The sequence below is a fragment of the Oncorhynchus tshawytscha genome, linkage group LG26 (assembly GCF_018296145.1).
Source record: "Oncorhynchus tshawytscha isolate Ot180627B linkage group LG26, Otsh_v2.0, whole genome shotgun sequence".
Classification (NCBI taxonomy): domain Eukaryota; kingdom Metazoa; phylum Chordata; class Actinopteri; order Salmoniformes; family Salmonidae; genus Oncorhynchus; species Oncorhynchus tshawytscha.
Genome location: NC_056454.1, coordinates 33,603,221 through 33,622,531, shown reverse-complemented (window position 1 = coordinate 33,622,531; position 19,311 = coordinate 33,603,221). Strand labels below are relative to the sequence as shown.

General features: G+C 43.9%; 1 protein-coding gene across 1 annotated transcript in view; it reads right to left on the bottom strand.

Moving 5' to 3' along the window:
* The window catches only part of ttn.1 (titin, tandem duplicate 1), a 176,751-nt gene that overhangs the window by 39,565 nt on the left and 117,875 nt on the right, over positions 1-19,311 (bottom strand). The window contains exons 196-199 of the mRNA XM_042306496.1: positions 1,607-19,117; positions 1,202-1,498; positions 479-1,066; positions 64-366 (exon numbers count right to left, since the gene is read on the bottom strand). Of these exons, the coding sequence (XP_042162430.1) occupies positions 64-366; positions 479-1,066; positions 1,202-1,498; positions 1,607-19,117 (18,699 nt within the window). The remainder of the gene's footprint in view (positions 1-63; positions 367-478; positions 1,067-1,201; positions 1,499-1,606; positions 19,118-19,311) is intronic.

Here is a 19,311-nt window from a genome sequence, read left to right as displayed (position 1 = left end):
ACCAACACCATCCACAACAAATTCAGTGACCAAAAAAACTAAAATAATCCATAAGACATTTACCGCAGTTATCAATGGCGAGCACCTCTTCTGATGTTTTGCTGATTTTTCCGATACCAGCTGCATTTTCTGCTATCACCTTGAATTCGTAGATGAGGCCAGGGCAGATGTTTGTTACTCTCAGCTGTGTTCCAATGATTGCTACTTTGTTGACCTTTTGCCACAGAATACTGCTTCTCTCTTTCATCTGCAGGTGGTAGCCCGTGACAGTGTTTCCTCCATCTGTGACAGGCTCGTTCCAATTGACTGTAATGCTCTCTCTTGAAACCATGGTTACCCATGGTGTTGATGGAGGACCAGGGAATGCTAGAATAAACAATGTAATCCTGTAAATTTCAGTCTAATTCAAAGACAAATTTAGATAGTTATTAAGGTAGTGGGAATGGATGGTATACTAATAAATGATAGAGACACTTACTGTATGGAAGTTTCACTGTGATTGGTGGGGTGTCAATGTGGTCACTGATACCAAAGCGATTCTCTGCCTTGATTCTGAACTGATATTCCTCTCCTTTGGTAAGCTTGCCGGCCTTTATGGCGCTTCTCGCAACCTGAGAAGACACTTCAGTCCAAGCAGGTGTGCTTGTTTCACGTCTCAGTACAACGTAGTTGGTAACTGGGCTTCCACCATCATACACAGGAGGAGCCCATTTGAGAGCCACTGTGGATTCAGTCACTTCGCCAACCTCAATAGGACCAGTTGGAGGACCAGGTCTATCCAACACAACGATGTTGATGAACATCTTGGTGATACCACTTGTATTGGAGGCGCTGATGTCATATCTGCCAGCATCACTTGCAATGCTCTCATTCAGTTTGATGATCAGGCTTTCAGCAGTAACTTGAGTGACCAATCTCTTGGACGGTTTCAGAATAACAGTGTTTCTTGACAGAATAACCTTTGCCAAAGGTTTGCTGGTCATAGGAAGCTCAAAGGTCAGATTTGATCCTGATCTCACATAGACAGTATTGCTGGGGTAGTTTTTCATGTCAAAATCTGGGGCCTCTGTAAAACAAACAGTCACAGCATATATGATTTAGCTAATTATCAGTTAACATACACGATTAGCCATGACAGATATGCTGACAATATTTATATAATGAAAAATTCTAAATTAGAAGAGGTGAGTTGAAAACCTACCCAGTTGATCTTTCACTACAACAGGAACGATCATCTCTTTGGGTTCGCCAAGTCCAGCATGATTCTGAGCACTAACTCTAAAGAAGTATTCAGCATTTTCCTTCAAGTTTTTTATTTGGAAGGAAGTTGTGTTCACAAGAGTAACCTTCGACCATTTGGGTTGTCCTTTCTCAAGTGCTTCAATGAAGTACTGAGTTACTCTGCTTCCACCATCGTGTTCTGGTCTAATCCATCCGATTGTAACACTGTCCTTGGTTACTGCAATAGCCCCAAGCTTTTGAGGTGGACTTGGTTTTTCTGCAAATAATAAGAACAAAAGTTATAAACAAACAAGATTGTATGGGGTAATTTCTTCATGCAAGTATCAAACAGCAAAATAACATACAAAGTAAAGAAATGTCAAACCTGTAATCTTTGTTCCATTCTTGGGGATAGCAGCAACACCCACTCCAAATTCGTTTTCTCCCATGACTCTGAAGTAATAGAAGGCTCCCTCTTGTAAATCTTCCACTTTGTAGGACAACGCGTGGCAGTTGTTGGTCACACCCACCCATGCCTTTTTGCTGGCTTCACGTTTCTCAACATGGTAGGCCTTCACAGCATCACCTCCATCATTTTCTGGAGCTGCCCATGTAACGGTAGCAGTGTCTTTGGTGACATCCTTAACAACTACATTAAGTGGTGGTCCAGGAGAGTCAAGAACCTTTACAACTATTGGTAATGTTACTGGGTCTCCAATGCCATTCTCTAATGTTACATTGTACTGCCCAGAGTCATTTCTTGTTGCCGTTTCAATTGTTAGTGAAGTGCAGCTGTGATTTGTTTCAATGGTTGCTCTTGCCTTGAGGTCTACTTCCTCCTTGCTCCATTCTACTGATGGTGCAGGTTTTCCCTTATAAGGTACAGTCAGAGTGAATGAGTTGCCATGCTTGACAATCAATGTCTTGCGCATTTCTATGTCAACATCAAACATAGGCTCCACAGTTCTATCCATTGCTGCGATAGGCTCAGAAATTGGACTTTGCTCGCTTTCACCAATCTTGTTTATTGCCTTAACAGCAAACTCATATTCTTCATCTGCTGTAAGTCCAGAGACGGTGAACTCCATGCTCTTTATGTTCTGAATGGCCACTGTCCATTCCTCGTCCTTAAGTTTCTTATACTCCACACAGTATCCAAGGATTGGAGCTCCACCATCTTCTAGTGGCTTGTTCCAAATGATGGAGATTGAACTCTTGGTTGAATCAACAACCTTTGGTTTACTTGGTGGGTCTGGCTCGACCTGTTCATCTTCAGCCCTAAATGATGGGCATGCTTCACTTGGAGGACTCAAACCAGCAGCGTTTTCAGCAAACACACGGAACACATATTCATATCCTTTTCGTAGTTTAGTTGCTATGGTTGTCAATTCAGTCACAAGCTCTCTGTTCACACGGACCCAGAGTATACCTGCCGTGTCGCGCCTTTCAATTACATATCCAGTAATTTCACTGCCTCCATCTGAAACAGGTTTCTGCCAGACAAGTTTCATCTCCTCACTGGATACCTCCGTGATCTCACAATTTGTGGGAGCAGATGGTTTTGTGAATGGATCAGCCACTCTGACGACCTCACTCTCAAGGGTTTCGCCAAGTCCATACTTATTGACGGCCATGACCCTGAAGATGTATTCATTACCCTTGAGGAGATTTGTGACCTTGAAATGTGTCTTGTTCAGATCTGCATTCACCACTGTCCAAGCAAGACGGCTTGTTTCACGTTTCTCAACAACATAGTGTGTGATATCTGCGCCGCCTGCTTCTTGAGGAGGACCCCATGCTAAGGTGACATCTTCTGCTGTAATGCCTGTAGTTGCCAGGGGGCCAGCGGGAGGTCCTGGCTTATCCAGGATCACAACGTCCACTGGTGTAGATACTGTTCCGGCAACATTTTGCAGAGTCAAAGTATATTGTCCAGAATCACGCCTTATGCAGTCCTTCACAATTACTGAGGTGCTGGTATCTGTTGCAAGAATCTGAATTCTGGCCCTGAGCTCGATCTCTTTGCCATCTTTTTTCCATGATGCTACTGGCAGTGGACGACCAGCGATATCTGCATTGATTTTAAGAACATCTCCAGCTTTCACAACTACAACAGCTCTGTACTTCACGTCCATCATGATACGTGGTGGATCCACATCATCCTTGACTGTGATTGAACCAGTGGAATCAGATGGGTCACTGAAACATCCAGCAGCATTCTTTGCAATGACACGGAAGTCATACTGCTGGTCCTTGGTAAGGCCTGTGACGTCATAGTAGGTTTCCACCACGTTGGTGAAGTTACACCTCATCCAGCGGCCTTCTGGGAGATCTCTGCGTTCAATAATGTAACCAGTAACCTTGGCTCCACCATCGTACTCTGGCTTCGTCCAAGCGAGGGATACCGATGTTCTTGTGATAGCTGTCACTGTTGGCTCGCCAGGGGGATCGCATGGATCTCTTGCAGAAACAGCTTCACTAGCTTTGCTGCATTTTCCAATTCCAGCAATGTTTTCAGCGTAAACGCGGTATTCATACCCCATGCCCTCTTCAATGCCAGTCACTTTGTATTCTGTATCTTTGATGAGACCTCTGTTCATCTTGTTCCAGATGATGCTGGTTCTCTCCTTTCGCTCCAAATGATATCCAAGAACTGTGCTGCCTCCGTCGTTGACTGGCTCATTCCATGTGACAAGCATGTAAATCTTGGTTGCATGTACCACTTTAGGAGTCGATGGTGGGCCAGGTAGCTTGAAGTTATACTGGGCTGTAATTCCACGGGAATCTGTATGTTGACTCTTTCCATAACGATTTACAGCATAGATACGGAACTGGTATTCAGCACCCTTTGTCAATCGGGAGGCTTTAATTGCTGTTGTTGCAACATTTGCTGAGACCATTTGCCAATCTGTTGCGTTTGTATCTCTCTTCTCTACAATGTAGTTGTTGATGCAGCAACCACCATCATACTCTGGTGGAGCCCATGACAATGAAATACTGTCTGAAGTTACAGCAGTTGGTTTGATAGCAGTTGGTGGACCAGGTTTGTCAAGGACAATAATTCCAATCTCTGCTATTTTCAATCCACCTGGGTTTGCGGCAGTGATTTCATATTTTCCGACATGTTCTCTGCCCGCCTCCTTTATAATAATTTTGGATGAGGTCTTGGTATTCAGAATTGTCAATGAGCTTGTTTGCTTCAAAGGAAGGCCATGATGTTTCCATGCAATAACAGGTTTAGGTCGGCCCCTAACTGGGATTTCAACTGTAAGATCACCTCCAGCCTTCACACTGTAAGTGTTGAATAACACCTCAATTGAGGGTTCAATAGCAATATCTTTTGTTGTCACAGGTAGACCAAGTTCCTTTGGTACACTCTTTCCCTTCTCGTTGATTGCAATGACTCTGAATGAATATGCGTCACCTGCTACTAGGTTTGCAATAGTTGTTTCCAGGATTTTGACTGTGCATGAAGGATTCCACTTCTGGGTACCCTTGTCATCCTTACCTTGCACCTCAACGTTGTAGCACATTACTTTGCTTCCACCATCATGAGTTGGCTTTTCCCAGGCAAGTGATACACTGTTTTTCGTGAGATCTGTAACTCTGACATTTCGTGGTGGCATAGGCACTTCAGAAACTTTAATTGGGTTTTTGGTTTCAGCCATCAACCCAATGCCATACTCATTTACAGCACATACACGGAAGTAGAAAATGCATCCCTCTGGCAACTCATCAATCTTGAAGGAATTAGATAAGCAGTTAGTTGTCACGGCAGTGTACGCCTTTCTGGTGGATTCTCGCTTCTCCACAATGTAATTGGTTATTTTTGATCCACCGTCTGTGAGTGGTGTTTCCCAAACAAGATTTACAGAATCTTTTTTGATATCTTTGACTGCAAAGGCCTGTGGAGCACTTGGTGTGTCCAACACTCTGACGTTGATAAGTGCAGATTTTTCACCAGTGTTATTCTCAAGGTTCAATGTGTATTTGCCACTGTCGAATCGGTTTACATTGTCAATTACAAGCATAGTATATGAGCTTGTGGATTCTATCATGACACGTTCTGTCAGCTCGCCGTCCAACTTTGCCCATTTAACTTCAGGTTCAGGTCTTCCTCTGATTGTGACAAACAGACGCAGAGATCCACCTGCACGGACAGAGACAACCTTCCTGAGGTTGGCATCCAGTTCAATCTCTGGTGCCTCAACTCTTTCTGCAGCAATCACAGTGCCATGTATATCTGCAGGCTCACCAACTCCCTCTGAATTGATAGCACAGACGCGGAATTTGTATTCTAGTCCTGCCTTCAAGTCCTTAATAGTGAGGTGTGTCGCCTGGATGCCAGTTGGAGGTGTACATATGGTCCATTCATACTCCTTAGGAGGTTCTTTCACCTCTTCTACTGCTGCAGTTTCCACTTCCTCCTCTTCTTCCGAATACTCTTCTTCTGCTGCTGCTGCTTCTTTCCTTTTCTTTTCCTCTTCCATTGCTTTCCTCTCCTCATCTGTCACCTCTCTCATTTCAACAATGTACCCTTTGATGTATGCTCCACCGTCAGAAGCGGGTTTGCCCCAAGTCAAGGACACAGTCGAGCTGGTGTGATCTGTCACCTTAGGATGGTGTGGTGGTCCAGGTGCTGTTGTAGCATTGCATGCTCTGTAGAACAGGGAGAGTTCGCTCAGATCTCCCACTCCAGCTTCATTCTCTGCAGAAACACGATATTCATAGAAATGACCATCCAAAAGCCCAGTGACTTTGAAGTGTAGATCAGTCAATGGCTGCCGGTTGCATTTGGTCCACCTTACACCATCCTTGTCACGTTTCTCAAGATGGTAGCAGTCGATTTCTGCTCCACCATTGTTCTCTGGCTTTGACCATGATAGGACCATAGAATCCTTTGTTATTTTACTTGCTTCAGGTGTTCCGGGTGCACTTGGAGGCTTGTATGGATTGCGTGCAGTTACTGCCTCACACTCCAAAGGATCACCAATGCCATATTTGTTCACAGCCCTAACCCTGAAGATATATTCATTCAATTCCAGTAGGTTGATCACTTTGAAATTTGTAGCTTGAATATTTGCGTTAACCACAGTCCAGGATAACCGACTGGTCTCTCTCTTTTCCAGAATATAGTGACTTATAGCTGCACCACCATCCAGAGAGGGATCAGTCCAAGATAGGAAGCATCTGTCGGCAGTCAGTCCAGTGACTCTCAGTGGTCCAGTGGGTGCACCTGGTTTATCAAGGACCTTCACAGTGATTGGGATTGTCTTTACCCCACCGATATTGGTGAGACTGAGGTCATAGTTTCCACTATCTAACCTTGTGCAGTCCTTGATATGCATAGCTGCACGTTTCTGTGTAGTTTTCACTTCAATTCGAAGAGCTTTGTCCATTTGCTTTCCTTCCTTCAACCATAAGACCTCAGGAGCGGGTTTGCCATAGATGTCAGCATCCAAAACTAAGTTGTCCCCAGCATTAACAACAATGACATCCTTGTATTTAGGATCCATTGAGGCTCTTGGTGCTTCAATCTCATCTGTGGCAGTAATGGGTCCAGTGCTGTCAGAAGGCTCACTGAAAATACCAGCGGCATTTCTTGCAATCACTCTGAACTCATATTTTTCATTTTCTGTCAAGCCAGAGATGGCAAATTCTGTCTCAATTACATTTGTGAAGTTGGCTCTCATCCAGCGACCCTCAATGTTGGCTAGATCTCTCCGCTCCACAATATATCCAGTGATCTTACTGCCTCCATCATACAGTGGCTTAGTCCATTGAATCACAATGTGATTCTTGGAGATAACAGTAGCCTCAGGGGTACCTGGTAGATCAACTGGATCTCGAGCAACGAATGATTCTGATATTTTGGATGCTCTGCCAATGCCAACAATGTTTTCAGCATAGACCCTGTATTCATATCCAATGTCCTCCTCAAGATTACATATCTTGAAAGAGGTATCAGCGATGAGGGCTTTGTTGAGTTTCGTCCACATAATGCTGGTTCTTTCTTTAGATTCAAGATGGTATCCAATAACCGTACTACCACCATCATTGACTGGCTCATTCCATTCAATAATCATTTGATCCTTTGTTGCAGATTTGATGTATGGAGTTCCAGGTGGTCCTGGGGATTTGTATGGATATTGCACCACAATTGATTTTGTGTCCAAAGGAGCGCCCTTTCCATATCTATTCTCAGCACAGATTCTGAAACAGTACTCTGCGCCAGTTTTCAGCTTGGTTATTTTGATAGCTGTTCTAGCTAGCTGTGCATTCACACTTTGCCATGCTGTTTGTGTTGTATCTCGTCTTTCCACATTGTAATGCTTTACTTGACATCCGCCTGTGTACTCCGGGGCTCCCCATGAAAGACTGACAGAGTTATTGCTTACTTCAAGGACTTTAATGGGTCCGGTTGGAGGACCAGGTTTGTCAAGGATTGTGATTCCTATGTCTTCAGAGAATAAGCCAGCTGTGTTAGTTGCCATAATGGTATACTTTCCAAAGTCATCCTTACATGCCTCAGTAATTTTAATGGTAGCAGTTGTTGCTGTGTTTATCACATTCACTCTTGTTGTCATTTTCAATGGCAGACCCTCTTTCTTCCAAACAATTTGGGGTTTCGGCCTACCAAACACTGGGATTTCTACTATCAGATCGTCACCAGCTTTTACAGTGTAGGTGTTGAACATGAGTTTTAAGCTTGGTTCAATAGTCATGTCATTAGCAACAACTGGCATAGCCAGTGCTTTAGGCTCACTCTTTCCCTTCTCATTGTAAGCTACGATACGGATCAGATACTCCTGTCCAGCAGTAAGTCCAGTGACTGTGCCATGACAATCACCCTTTGTGGATGTTGCAACACCCCATTTGTCCCCTCCCTTTTGCTGCATCTCAACTAGGTAACCAGTAATTCTGCTTCCACCATCATGCTCTGGTTTTTCCCATCTGAACGACGCGCTGACTTTAGTAACATCAGTCAAGAAGATCTTTCCGACTGGAAGAGGCACCTCAGAGGCCTTTGTTGCAAGCTTTGTTTCAGTCGACGATCCAACTCCATATTCGTTCTCAGCCATAACTCTGAAGTAATACATAGCCCCCTCAACAAGGTTTTCAACCTTGTAGGTTGTTTTGTTGACCTTGGTTGTTACATTTGCAAAAGCTTTCCTGATTGATTCACGTTTGTCAACAACATAATTCTTGATTTTCGCTCCACCATCAGTAAGAGGGGCATCCCAAACAAGAGTTATGGAGTCTTTCTTGATCTCTGTCAGTTTGAGATTCAGAGGGGCACCTGGTGTATCTAGCACTTTCACAGTTACAAATTCAGAAACGGTACCACTGCTGTTCTTCACAGTCACATTGTACTTTCCAGAATCACTTCTGTCACAAGAGTCAATGGAAAGCTGAGTATAGTTGAGACCTTTATCAACCACTGCTTTCTCTTGCAATTCTTGTTCTTCTTCCACTTCTTCAACCTTCTTCAGCTTACACCACTTAATCTCTGGCGTTGGTCTGCCTTTGAATGGTACATTGATTCTCACAGATCCTCCAGCACGCACCACAATTCCTTTCCTCAATTCCGAGTCCAGTTGAATTTCTGGATCCTCTACCTTCTCCTCTGGTTTAGATGTTCCAGATACAGCAGCTAGTTCACCAACACCCAGTTTATTGATAGCACAGACCTGGATGTGATATTCCTGACCCTCAGTAAGTTTTGTGATTTCAAATTTATTGACCCGCAGGCCTGTTGGTGGTGTGCACATTGTCCATTCCTCCTCCTCAGCTTTGCAAATCTCTACAATGTATCCCTGGATAGGACTGCCACCATCATTGAGAGGCTTTCCCCATGCGACTGTGATTGAGCTCTTTGTGGTATCAATCACATGTGCATGTGTGGGTGCCCCAGGTTTGTACTTGGGATCACTGGCCTTAAAGTATGATGTTGGTAGACTTGGCTCACCAACACCAGCTGCATTTTCAGCAGATACTCTAAACTCATATTCATGATCTGATGTCAGACCTGTTACTCTGAAAGATAGGTCTGTGACCTTTTGCCTGTTGCATTTGGTCCATTTAACTCCAGCTCTGTCTTTCTTCTCAATGATGTAAGTAGTAATGTTACTTCCCCCATCAGTCTCTGGTGCAGAATAGCAGACAGTCATGGAATCCCGGGCAATGTTCGTTACATCATTAACATGTGGTGCACCAGGGACAACAAATGGATTTTTCATTATTACTGCTGAAGACTCCACATGTTCACCAATGCCATAACTGTTGATAGCCATGACACGGAAAATATACTCATTGCCCTCCAGGAGACTAGTTACTTTATACACTGTGGTCTCACAGCTGTTAGAAACCATAGTCCAAGCAAGACGACTGGTTTCACGCCTCTCAATGAGGTAGTGTGTGATGTTGCTGCCTCCATCATGTAGTGGAGCACGCCATGACAGAGTACATTTGTCACAAGCGACTCCAGTGACATGGAGGGAACCTACAGGTGGTCCTGGTCTGTCTAGTACATTCACCTTGAATGGAACTGACTCTGATCCAGCAACATTTGTCAGGACAAGTTTGTAATTTCCACCGTCAACTCTGACAGAATCCTTCACAACTATCATTGCGACGCTTTCTGTATTTTTGACCTCCAATCTCATTGTATTCTTTTCAATTTCCACATCATCCTTGAACCACTGGATTGTGGGTACTGGCTTTCCATGTACATCAGCATCAAGTTTGAATGTGTCTCCTGCATTGATAATGATCGTTTTGGTGAACGCAGGATCAATAGAATATCTTGGCGCTTCCACCTCATCGTTTGCTGTTATAGGTCCACTGTTATAAGATGGCTTGCTGAATGTTCCAACTGCATTCTTAGCAATGACTCTGAAGTCATACTGTGCATCAGCAGTTAGTCCAGTAGCAGTAAACCTGGTCTCAATAACGTTGGTAAAGTTTGCCTTCATCCAGCGTCCCTCTGGAAGGTCACGTTTCTCAACAACATAACCAGTAATCACACTTCCTCCATCATATTCTGGCTTTGTCCATTCAATGGTGATGGACTCTTTGTTTACAATGATAGCCTCTGGGGTGCCAGGAGGATCACAAGGATCACGTGCAACACAACCCTCTGAGATTTTGCTGCATCTGCCAATACCAACAATATTTTCAGCATAAACTCTGAATTCATATTCAACAGCCTCCTCTAAGGGACCGGTTTTGTAAATGGTGTCTTTAACGAGTGATTTGTTAAGCTTAGTCCAGAGGATGCTGTTTCTCTCTTTTCTTTCAAGGTGATAGCCTAGAACAGAACTACCTCCATCTGCGACTGGTTCATGCCACTCCACAACCATATATTCCTTGGAGAGAGATGCAATGAATGGAGTGCCGGGTGGGCCAGGTTCTTTGTAAGGGTACTTTATAGTCAAAGGATGTGAGTCCAAACCGTAACTCTTGCCATATCGATTTTGAGCAATGATTCTGAATTGATATTCAGCCCCAGTTTTCAGCCTTTGCACCTTGAGCGTAGTTCTTGCCACGGAGGCAGCAACATTCTCCCAAGTTGTGGTGGTTGTGTCTCTTTTCTGAACAATGTAATTTGAAATCTGGCAGCCACCAGAATGCTTTGGTGGACCCCAAGAAATAGTTGCAGTGTTAATAGTAACTTCATCAAACTTTACAGGTCCACTTGGTGGGCCAGGTTTATCAAGAGCAATGATTTCAATTGTTGCGTTCTTTTCCCCAACTACATTAGTAACATTAATGCCATACATTCCGCCATCTTCTCCTGTAGCCTCTGTGATACTTAGAGTTGTGCTATCTGGTGTGTTAGTGATTTTAACCCTTGAGGTGTGGAGTAGGATTGATCCATCCTTTGTCCATTTAACTGCTGGTTTAGGACGTCCTGCTATCGGGATTTCAACCTTGAAGTCTTTACCAACCCGAACACTGTAATTGCTAAATGCAGGTCTAACATCAGGCTCGATAACAAGGTCCTTTGCTGTCACTGGAAGTGCAAGTTCTCTTGGGTCACTCTTTCCTTTGTCATTGATAGCAAACACTCTGAAAATATATTCTTCACCCGGATTTAGATTGTTGACAACAGACTCCATTGCTCTGACAGTTGCAACACCTGACCATTTCTCAGAGCCTTTAAGTTGTATCTCTAGCAGGTAATGAATGATTCTACTTCCACCATCATGCTCAGGCTTCTCCCAGGCAAGAGAGATGCTTGTCTTGGTTTGGTCAACAACACTCAGTTTTCGTGGGATTTGGGGTACTTCTGAGGCTTTGATGGGATCAACGGTTGCTGTAGGCAAGCCAACACCATGTTCGTTTTCAGCAAGGACTCGGAAATAATAATTGCAACCCTCTTGAAGGTTCTCAACCTTGTATGATAATTTGTGGCAGTTTGTCACCACAGCTGCATAGGCTTTCCTGGTGCTTTCCCGCTTCTCAACAATATAGTTTCTGATTTTAGCTCCTCCATCCAACACAGGGGCATCCCATGTAAGTGTCACTGATTCACCAGTGATATCTTTCACTTTGAGGTTGACTGGGGCACTAGGTGTGTCAAGAACTCTAACGGTAATTAAAGCAGATTTTTCACCACTGGCGTTCTCTGCAGAAACAGTGTATTTTCCACTGTCAAATCTGTTGACATTATCAATCACAAGGGACGTGTAACTACTTGTCACTTCAACTTGTGCATTCTCCTTAATAGGACCTTCATCCTTTCCCCATTTGACTTCAGGTTGAGGTCGCCCTCTGATAGGTATGAACAGTCTGAGGGAACATCCAGCCTTAATGTTCACAAGCTTTCTCAGGTCTGGGTCAATGTCCAGATCTGGTTCCTCAATCCTCTCCTCGACAAGAATGATTCCAGAGACATCTGAATGGTCTCCAACACCAAGCTTGTTGACAGCACAAACTCTGAACTTGTACAAATGCATTTCCTCCAATTTTCTAACTTCAAATCTTGTTTGTTTGATGCCACTTGGTGGAGTACAGATTGTCCACACCTCAGCAGGTTCTTCCTCTGTAGCTCCTTCTGCACTTCCTTTTTCTGCGGGTTCTGCCTTGGAAGGTGCTGCGTCTGCAGGTGCAGGTGCTGCTTCGGCGGGTGTTGCCTCAGCAGGTGTTGCCTCAGCTGCTCCTTTTTCAGCGGGTGCTTCCTCTCCCTCAGCAGCTGGTGCCTTAGTGGCCGGTTCCACAACGATGGGTTGCTTAGTGAGAGATGCAGGAGATGGCACTTCGCATTTCTCCACAATGTATCCTTGAATCTCACATCCTCCGTCATATATAGGTTTTCCCCATGACAGGAAAACTGAAGTTTTGCTTATGTCAGTTACTTTAGGATTAATTGGTGCACCTGGTCTGAAGATTGGATCCAAAGCCTTATAGAAAACTGTTGGGGAGCTTGGCTCTCCAACTCCAGAGACATTCTCAGCCAGAACTCTAAATTCATAAATATGACTTTCCATAAGTCCGGTGACTTTGTAGGTTAAGTCAGTAACTGTCTTCCTATTGCATCTGGTCCATCTCACACCCTCCTTATCGTGCTTCTCAATAATGTATCCAATAATATTACTGCCACCATCATATCCAGGAGCCTCCCAGGTAATCACCATTGAATCCTTTTTGACATCGGAAACCTCCAACCTACTTGGTGAATCTGGGGGAACGAATGGGTCTTTGACAGTCACAGCAATTGATTCCAGACCCGTACTAAGTCCAAATTTGTTTACTGCCTGGACTTTGAAAATGTACTCATTTCCCTCCAAGAGTTTTGTAACCTTCAGATAATTTGACTCACACTTATTATCAACAACAGTCCAAATTAATCTGCTTGTCTCCCTTCTTTCTACAATGTAATGAGTGATTTTACTGCCGCCATCATAGAGTGGGGATTTCCAAGCAAGGCAACATTGATCATTTGTGATGCCAGTGACAGAGATAGGACCTTGTGGTGCCCCAGGTTTATCCAGAACAACCACATTGATCTTCACTGACTTCTCGCCTCCTGGATTTTTTAGAAGTAAAGTGTACTTGCCTCCATCTTCAAGTTTAGCCTCTTTGACAGTCAACAAAGTGGTGCTGTCTGTATTTTTTATGTCTCTGGTGATAGTGTTTGCAAGGGGTGCCTCGTGGCCACTCTTCATCCAGAGGATTTCGGGTATTGGACTACCATGAACATCGGCATCGATTTTGAAGCCATCTCCAGCATTAACATAAACAGTTTGTGTGAACTGTGGGTCAATGCTAATACGTGGAGGGTCGATTTCATCTTTAGCAGTAATTGGTCCAGTGCTGTATGAGGGAAGGCTGAAAACACCTGCTGCGTTTCTTGCAATAACACGGAACTCATATTTCTGGTTCTCCACAAGGCTGGTTGCCACATACTCGGTTTCAATGATATTTGTGAAGTTGGTTTTGTTCCAGCGGCCCTCTGGCAACTCTTTCTTCTCTACAATATAGCCGGTGACATTGGCACCACCATCATACTCTGGCTTTGTCCATGTGATTGTTACAGAATCCTTTGTTATCTTAGTAGCCTCAGGATCTCCAGGAGGATCGCAAGGATCCCTAGAAATGTGACCTTCGGAAAGTTTGCTAACTTTTCCAATTCCCACAATGTTTTCAGCGTAAACTCTGAATTCATATTCCTGTCCTGGTTCCAGACCAGTGGTCTTGTAAGATGTATCCTGGATGAGAGACTTATTGAGCTTCACCCAGAGAATACTGTTTCTCTCTTTGCGCTCAAGATGATATCCCAGCACAGTGCTTCCACCATCATTAACAGGCTCATTCCACACAACTACCATGCTATCCTTTGTGGAAGACTGTACAGATGGTGTTCCTGGAGGGCCTGGTAATTTGAATGGATACTCAGCAACAACAGACCCTGAGGTCAGAGATGGGCCCTTTCCATACCTGTTCTGAGCTGTCACCCTGAACTGGTACTCTGAACCGTTTTTCAGCCTCGAAGCTTTAATCGTTGTTCTTGCATGATTTGGAGACACGACCAACCAAGTTTGTGTGGACGTGTCTCTCTTTTCTACAAGGTAGCTGTTGATTGTTGCACCACCATCATACTCTGGAGGAGTCCAGGAGAAAAGCACACTGTCAGTGGTAACAGCCTCAACTTTAATTGGGCCCTTTGGTGGTCCAGGTTTGTCAAGAACAACTACTGAGATGTATAAAGATGTATCCCCAGCGGTGTTTGCGAGTATGATTCGGTACTGACCAACATCTTCTCTGCATGCCTCTTTGATTTGAAGATTGATCAGTTTATCTGATCCTCCAAAGTTAACTCTGGTGGTACGCTTCATAGGTAGATTGTCCTTTATGAATGAAATAGTTGCTCGGGGACGAGCAATAAACGGAATCTGTACTGTCAAATCCTCTCCTGCTAGAACACTGAATGTGTTGAACAACATTTTAGCTGATGGGACAATCACAAGATCTTTAGCAATCACTGGCACACCAATTTGTCGTGGATCACTTGTTCCTTTTTCATTTCTTGCTGCTACACGGAACATGTACTCTTCACCTGGTGTCAGTCCAGGGACAACTGCTTCTAATGTTTTGACAATGGAAGACTGGACCCATTTCTCGGCACCTTTGCTCAGCATCTCAATAACATAGCATACCACTCTACTTCCTCCGTCATGCTCTGGTTTCTCCCAAGACAGGGTGGCACTAGTCTTGGTAACATCGGCGAGGGTGATTTTGGCAGGAGGCTGTGGTTTTTCAGAAACTTTAACTGATTCACGGGTTTCAATTGGTAGGCCAATTCCATATTCATTTTCAGCTAAAACTCTGAAGTAGTAGTTACACCCCTCCTGCAGCTGGTCAACTTTCCAGGTGTTCTTATGACAGTTAGAATTTACAGTGGCATATGCTTTCCTTGTTGATTCACGTTTTTCAACAATGTAGTTCTTAATCTTTGCTCCACCGTCATTTACTGGAGCATCCCAGATAAGAGTGACAGATTCTTTAGTGACGCTGTTGATCTTGAGATTTTGCGGGGCACCTGGGGTATCTAGCACTCTGACATTCACAGCAGCTGTATTGGATCCAGAACTGTTTTCTATTGTGAGCACATACTTGCCACTGTCAAATCGGTTGACATTTTCCACCACCAGTGATGTGTAAGAAGTTGTGCTTTCAATGGTTGCTCTCGTAATAGGTTCACCATCTTCTTTGGTCCATTTTGCCTCGGGTGATGGTCTTCCTCTGATAGGTACAAAAAGTCTCAATGTGTTACAGGCTCTGATATTCACAGCCTTCTTTAGATCTGCATCCAGGTCAAATTCCGGTGGAAGCAGCCTGTCTTGAGCTCTCGGTGTGCCAGGAATAGTTGCTTCCTCTCCAATACCCTCACTGTTTACGGCAGAAACTTGAATCATGTACTCTTTGTCCTCCTCTAAGTTCATAAGGGTAAACGATGTACCCATTAGTCCTCCTGGCGGAGTAACAATTGTCCATTCCTCCTCCCCAGGAATGCAGGTCTCCACAATGTATCCTGTGATTTCAGAACCACCATCATAATTTGGCTTGTTCCATGCAATCGTAATGGACGACTTGTTTGTGTCCACGACTCTTGGGTTTCCTGGAGGGCCTGGTTCGTAGAGGGTGTCAGTAGCCTTGTAGAAAGGACTTGAATTGCTTGGTAAGCTTAATCCAGCTGCATTCTCTGCAAGAATTCTGAATTCATATTCATGTGTTACTAGAAGCCCAGTTACCTTGAACTGCAAGTCTTTTACTTTCTTCTTGTTGCATTTTACCCAGCGAAGACCAATCTTGTCTTTCCTTTCAATATTATAGTTTGTGATTGGAGTTCCACCATCATACTCAGGAGCCTTCCACATAAGAATCATTGAATCCTTAGTGATTATTGTTACTTCAGGATCCTTTGGAGGATCTGCTGGCACCCATGGATTGTTTGCAATAGTTGGAGCAGATTCTAGAGGCTCTCCGACTCCATATTTGTTGACTGCCATTACTCTGAATATGTACTCATTTCCTTTGAGTAACTTGTTCACCTTAAATTGGGTATCAGTTAAGCCTGAGGCCGAATTTGTCCATGCAAGCCTGCTTGATTCACGCTTTTCAATCACGTAATGGTCAATCTCTGCACCACCATCATCTGCGGGTGGAGCCCATTCCAAAATACAGTTGTCAGATGTGATATCTGACACCACCAGGGGTCCTCCAGGTGGACCTGGCCTGTCAAGGACTTTGACATTAAAGATATGCTTGGCAAACCCTCCAACATTTGTGGCAGTCAGAACAAATTCACCTCCATCTCTTCTTAACGAGTCTTTGTTAATCAGAGTTGTTGTTAAGTCAGTCATTTTAATTGTCAATTTCATCGTATTTTCAATGTCCTTTCCACCCTTGGTCCACACCATGGATGGTAGTGGTTGGCCTGCAACATCTGCCTCAAGTTTGAAGTTTTCCCCTGCTTTCAGTAGAATCACATCCTTGAATTTGGCATCAACCATGATTCGTGGTTCCACAATATCATCTGTGCAGGTGATGGGATCCGATGGCTCAGATGGTTCACTCACTGAACCAGCTGCATTTTTGGCAAGTACACGGAATTCATAGGCCTCATTCTGAGTTAACCCACTTACAGTGAAAGTGGTCTCAATGATGTTTGTGAAGTTGGCCCTCATCCAACGACCAGCTGGTAAGTCTCTCTTTTCCACTACGTAGCCAGTAATCTTGAACCCACCATCATATTCAGGCTTTGTCCATTGAATTGTTACTATATTCTTGGAAACAAAGATTGGCTCTGGTTGACCTGGTGGATCCACTGGATCAAGGGCTAGCATTGCTTCTGAAGCCTTGCTTGGTTTACCAATTCCCGCCATGTTTTCAGCAGTGACGCGGAATTCATATGCAACTCCATCTTCCAGTCCACTTGATTTGAATTGATTATCTTTCACCGTAGATTTGCTGATCTTTTGCCAAAGGATGCTGCTTCTCTCTTTCCTCTCAATGTGATATCCAATGACTTCACTTCCACCATCATAAACAGGTTCATTCCAGCCAATTGTCATTGTGTCTTTGGTAAAGGCCACAACCTTTGGAGTACTAGGTGGCCCAGGGGGTTTGAATGGATATGCAGCAACCACTGACTCTGAGATGATTGGTTGACCAGCACCATATCTGTTTTTAGCTTTGACTCTGAACTGGTATTCCGCACCAGTCTTCAGACGAGTAGCTTTAAATATTGTACGGATTACCGATGATGTCAATTCTATCCATGACGTTCCTGTAGTTTCCCTTAATTCAACAATGTAATTGTTGATTGGTACACCTCCATCATTCTCAGGCGTTCCCCAAGAGATGACAGCATAGGTACGGGAGATTTCATCTATTTTTATTGGTCCCTTTGGAGGTCCAGGGACATCGTGCACTTTTACTATGATGGTATCTGTCACTGAGCCAACTATGTTCTTCCCTGTCATGCCATAATGTCCTGTGTCACTCCTTATGCATTCTGTTATATTCAGGATACTTGTGGTTGCAGTACGTTCAGTGATTATTCTTGGGGTTATCTTGAGGTGCTGACCATCTTTCGTCCATGAAACAGTTGGTTTTGGACGTCCCATAACTGGTATCTCAACTTTAATCTCATCTCCTGCCCTGGCAATGACAATTTTCTGGCATATTCCACGCAGGTCAAATTCTGGCATTGTTATTGTTTCCTTGATAGTAACAGGCTTGCTGTCACAAGGACCACTTCTTCCAGAGTGGTTTACAGCCATGACACGGAATATATACTGTTCATTTTCATTCAGGTTCTTCACTATGAAGTCCATTGTCTTGACAGTTGTCACATGGGACCACTGGTCTCCTCCCTTCTTTTGAGCTTCAAGGACATATCCAGTAACTCTACTACCACCGTCATGTTTTGGCTTTGTCCATGCAAGACTGACAGAGGTCTTGGTGACATCTGTAGCATAAACGCTCTCAGGGGGTGTTGGTGCTTGAGATGCTCGAATTGGATCTGTAGTCTCAACCGACTCGCCAATTCCGTACTCATTTTCAGCCGACACTCTGAAGTAATATTCTGACCCTTCTGCTAGATCAGGAATTCTAACTGTGCTATTTGGACACACTGATATTATGGTGGAATATGCTTTGCGTGTTGACTCTCTCTTTTCAATTATATAATTTGTTATCTTTGAACCACCATCGATAAGCGGCAGTTCCCATTGAAGAGTGATGCTCTCTTTGTCAATGTGCTTTGGCTTCAGATTAATTGGTGGTCCAGGTGAATCCAGAACTCTCACATTGACATGAGCAGTCTTCTCTCCTGCAGCATTCGTAAGGATCAAGTTGTATCTTCCTGCATCATTTCTTGTGCAGTCTGGGATGACAAGCATAGTGTATGACTCTGTGCTGTCAATGTTAGCACGTCCTTTGAGTGGTGTGTCTTCACCCTTCGTCCAAGCTACTTCAGGAGCTGGGCGACCTTTAATGGGCACAAATATGCGGATGGAACATCCCGCCCTGACAACAAGGGTTCTTCTCAGCTCAACATCCAGTTCAAGGTCTGGCTCTTCTTCACGTTCAATAATTTCAACCAGTTCTTCAGTTTGAGCTGGTTCACCAACTCCCTCTGCATTCATTGCACTGACTCTGAAGTGGTATTTTGCTCCCACTTTCAAGTTAGGAACAACAAATTCTGTAATTCTCAGTGGAGCAGTTGGTGTGTCCTTGAACCATTCCTCTTCTCCATCTTTTTTATGCTCAACAAAGTACCCTGTGACTTCAAGCCCACCATCTTCAAGTGGTTTCCCCCAGAAGAATGTTGCAGAAGTCTTTGTTGTATCTGTAATTCTTGGGTTGATTGGAGGTCCAGGTGCATCTAAAATAGTAATAGAAGTGATCAGTATATGATTAAAAGATAACATTAAGGCAAATCCCTATATATAATGATTCAATATTACAACAATGACAGAGATTAGATATCTAAAAGTGAGGTAAGTAAAGTGGAATGACTACGTAAATATGACTACATAAAAGCAACGTATATGGATAGATGCAGATTTTTTAACTCAC